The 3,196-nt window shown below is 53.8% G+C and overlaps 1 protein-coding gene across 1 annotated transcript; it reads right to left on the bottom strand.

Moving 5' to 3' along the window:
- Window positions 1-1,323: 1,323 nt before the first annotated feature.
- On the bottom strand, window positions 1,324-2,633 carry LOC129116273 (uncharacterized). Its single transcript, XM_054627249.1, is given in 2 exon segments — window positions 1,324-2,312; window positions 2,315-2,633. Coding segments are annotated over 2 exon segments (1,308 nt in total).
- Window positions 2,634-3,196: the final 563 nt, after the last annotated feature.

The raw sequence follows: 3,196 nt of genomic DNA, 5'->3' as shown, positions 1-3,196 counted from the left end.
AAAGTTACAGATGTAACTACGGTTCTATGAATCCTGGATGACCGCCAGAGGCAGTGCTTAACACTGAATATCTTCCTTCTCGCACACACGCAGGTCGAGTCTTTATATCAACAAAGTCACGTGTGACCTCGGATGACCCCACCGGTTATAAGTTCCGGTGTCATCCCCGAGATCAGTCCTACGGAATCTTCTCGAGTTCACAAAATTCCGAGTGACCAAGGACTCTGGCGGTCATCCAGGATTCATAGAACCGTAGTTACATCTGTAACTTTCGTTCTATTTCATCCTGGATGACCGCCAGAGGCAGTGCTTAACACTGGATGACTTATATCAACAGAGTCGCGAGAAATCCAAGTACATACCTCATATAGCTGAGGCAGAGGAGCTTAGCAGAAGGACCACAACCAGTGGGTGGGGTGTTGCGACTTTCACACTGTAGTATCTGGTGAATGTGCTTGGCGATGACCATGAGGGCGCAGCGCATATTTCCTCCACGGGCACACCTTTCAGGGTCGCCCATGATGTGGAGACACTCCTCGTAGAATGGCCCTTCACTCCGGATGGCAGAGCACGGCTGTTCGCCCTGTATGCATGGGCAATGGTCTCCACTATCCAGTGAGACAGGCGCTGTTTGGAGAGAGCACGGCCCTTTTTAGCGCTCTGACTGCCGTATGCAGGCAGTGGCTTCCATATAAGCTCTGAGGGCCCGCACCGGGCACAGCAGCCTTGACCTCTCCTCTCCTAGCGGGCGGTCAAGCTGTGCAAGCTGGATAGGCTGATTGACATATGAGCGTGTCAGCACCTTTGGGAGAAACGCTGTATTAGGCCACAGAGTGACACCCGATCCATCTGAGTTCCACCTCAGACATGATTCGCTCACCGACAAGGCATGTAGCTCGCCCACACGCTTTGCCGAAGTGATGGCAAGGAGAAAGGCCGTCTTGCCGACAGCCACCTCAGCTCTGCCTCTGCCAGCACAAGGGGTAGGTCCCATGCTAGAGCCTTTGGGTCGCTGGGAGATGCAACCGCAGGGCCCCTTTTAGGAAGAGGGACACCAGCCTGTGGCTCCCTACTGTGTTATTTTTGATCCTAGCATGCCGCCATGAAATCGCAGCCGTGTACACCTTCAGGGTAGAGTGAGACCGGCCCCTATCTAAGAGGGACTGCAGGAACTCAAGACTGGCAGGCACGGGGCAGTGTACTGGGTCCTTGTTCTGAACCGCACCCAGTCGGAAAACAACCTCCATCTGTTCTCATACTGGAGACGGGTAGATGGGGCTCTGGCATTAAGAATAGTCCTTCTGACTGGTTCTATGCAGCCGGTCAGCAGGGGGTCGTGCCCTCCATCGGCCAGACCCACAGTTGAAGGCGGCTGGGATCGGGATGCCAGATCCGACCCTCTAGCTGAGACAGGAGGTCTCTTCTGTTGGGGAGGCGCCAGGGTGTCCTGTGACAGAGTCTGTGTAGCAGGGAGAACCAAGTCCTGGCTGGCCATAAGGGGGCCACCAGCAGAAGTCTGTGACCCTGTTGAAGTACTCTGAGAAGTGTTGGTAAGATCAGAGGAAATGGTGGAAATGCATAAAGAAGACCCTCTGGCCATCTGTGAGCCAGGGCATCTTGGCCCAGAGGACTGGTCTTCTCCATCAGGGAGAACCAGAGTGGGCAGTGGGTTGACATCTCTGAGGCAAAGAGATCTACCTCTGCCCTGCCAAAGAGACCCCAGATGCTGCATACCACCTCTGGATGAAGCTGCCACTCCCCCGGTGGAGGTTTGTGACGGGAGAGGAAATCCACGACCTGGTTCTGTTCCCCTGGCAGATACATTGCCTGTAAACTGGTCAGGCGAGTGGCCGCCCAAGTCAGAAGAGCTCGGGACACCCGTAGCAACTTTGCAGATTTGGTGCCTCCCTGATGGTTTGTGTGAAACATGGTTGAGGTGTTGTCTGACCTGACGAGCATGTGCTTCCCTCTCAAGTAGGGAAGGAAGTGTTTAAGCGCTAGGTGCACAGCCCGTAGCTCTAGAACATTGATATGCTCCATGATGTCCTGAGCAGTCCACTGCCCCTGAGCAGTCCTGTTCTGCCACACTGCACCCCACCCTGAGAGGCAGGCATCTGTTGTGACAACCTCCCGGCGGAATGGAACGGAACCCATGGGGACACCCTTTAACAGATATGCCCTCTCCCTCCACGGGGATAGAGCAAGAAGGCACTGCTGCGATACCCCTATTGTCCTGTGCCTGTGCCACTTGGAATCCAAGTGAAGGCTGTTCAGCCATATCTGCAGGGGGCGCAGTGACAGCAAGCCCAAGGAACGACAGCTGAGGCAGCTGTCAATTTGCCCAAGAGACCAAGAAAGAGGATGTAGGGCAGCCGCCTGCCCCTTAGGAAGAGGGGAAGGCTGTGGAGGATGTCGTCCACGCACTGGAGCGATGGGCAGGCACTCATGGTGGCTGCATCCAGGGCCATACCAATGAAGGTTATGCGCTGAGAGGGGCTCAGAGAGCTCTTCTCCATGTTCACCCTGAGGCCCAGCCGGGCCACGTGAGAGAGAAAGCGAGCTGTGTCCTGTGCCGCCTGAAGTTGAGATGGCGCACAAATAATCCAATCATCCAGGTACGGCAGTATCTTCATGCCCTGCGATTGCAGGGGGGTAAGGGCAGCCGCAACGCACCTTGTGAAGACTCGTGGGGAGAGAGAGTCCAAATGGTTGAACTGAAAATGAATGAATGAAGTTAGCCTGAGCGAGAGCACTCTGCTAATTGTGAAAGCAGTAATGTTACAAAGTCAATGTACACAGTATCGATAATGTCTTAGGACTAGCGTCTAACCAGGTTAGCCTGAACGAGGACGCTCTGCTAACCGTGACAACTTGACGCGACGGTATACGACTCCACAGTGAGGGAGCAGGAACACTCTCTTCACTAGCACGGTACAAGAGCACAGTACAATAACATGTTACAAGAACACGTTACAAGAACACGTTACAAGAACACATTACAAGAACACGTTACAATGTCAATGTAGCAGCGCCGAGCAGACGCGCTCTCATTAACACGCCACTCAATTAGCTTGCGCGAGAGCGCGCTGCTAGTGTGGAAACTAAGCCCACGGTAAATCTATTGTTATACAGAACAATGTAAACGATCTCACCGATTGATACAAGTGAAGTTGGTCGTATCATGCCAGTGATGACC

This window comes from Anoplopoma fimbria, unplaced genomic scaffold (genome assembly GCF_027596085.1).
Source record: "Anoplopoma fimbria isolate UVic2021 breed Golden Eagle Sablefish unplaced genomic scaffold, Afim_UVic_2022 Un_contig_2561_pilon_pilon, whole genome shotgun sequence".
Taxonomy (NCBI): domain Eukaryota; kingdom Metazoa; phylum Chordata; class Actinopteri; order Perciformes; family Anoplopomatidae; genus Anoplopoma; species Anoplopoma fimbria.
Note: the sequence above shows the minus strand (reverse complement) of the source record. Positions and strands in the feature narration are given on the sequence as shown.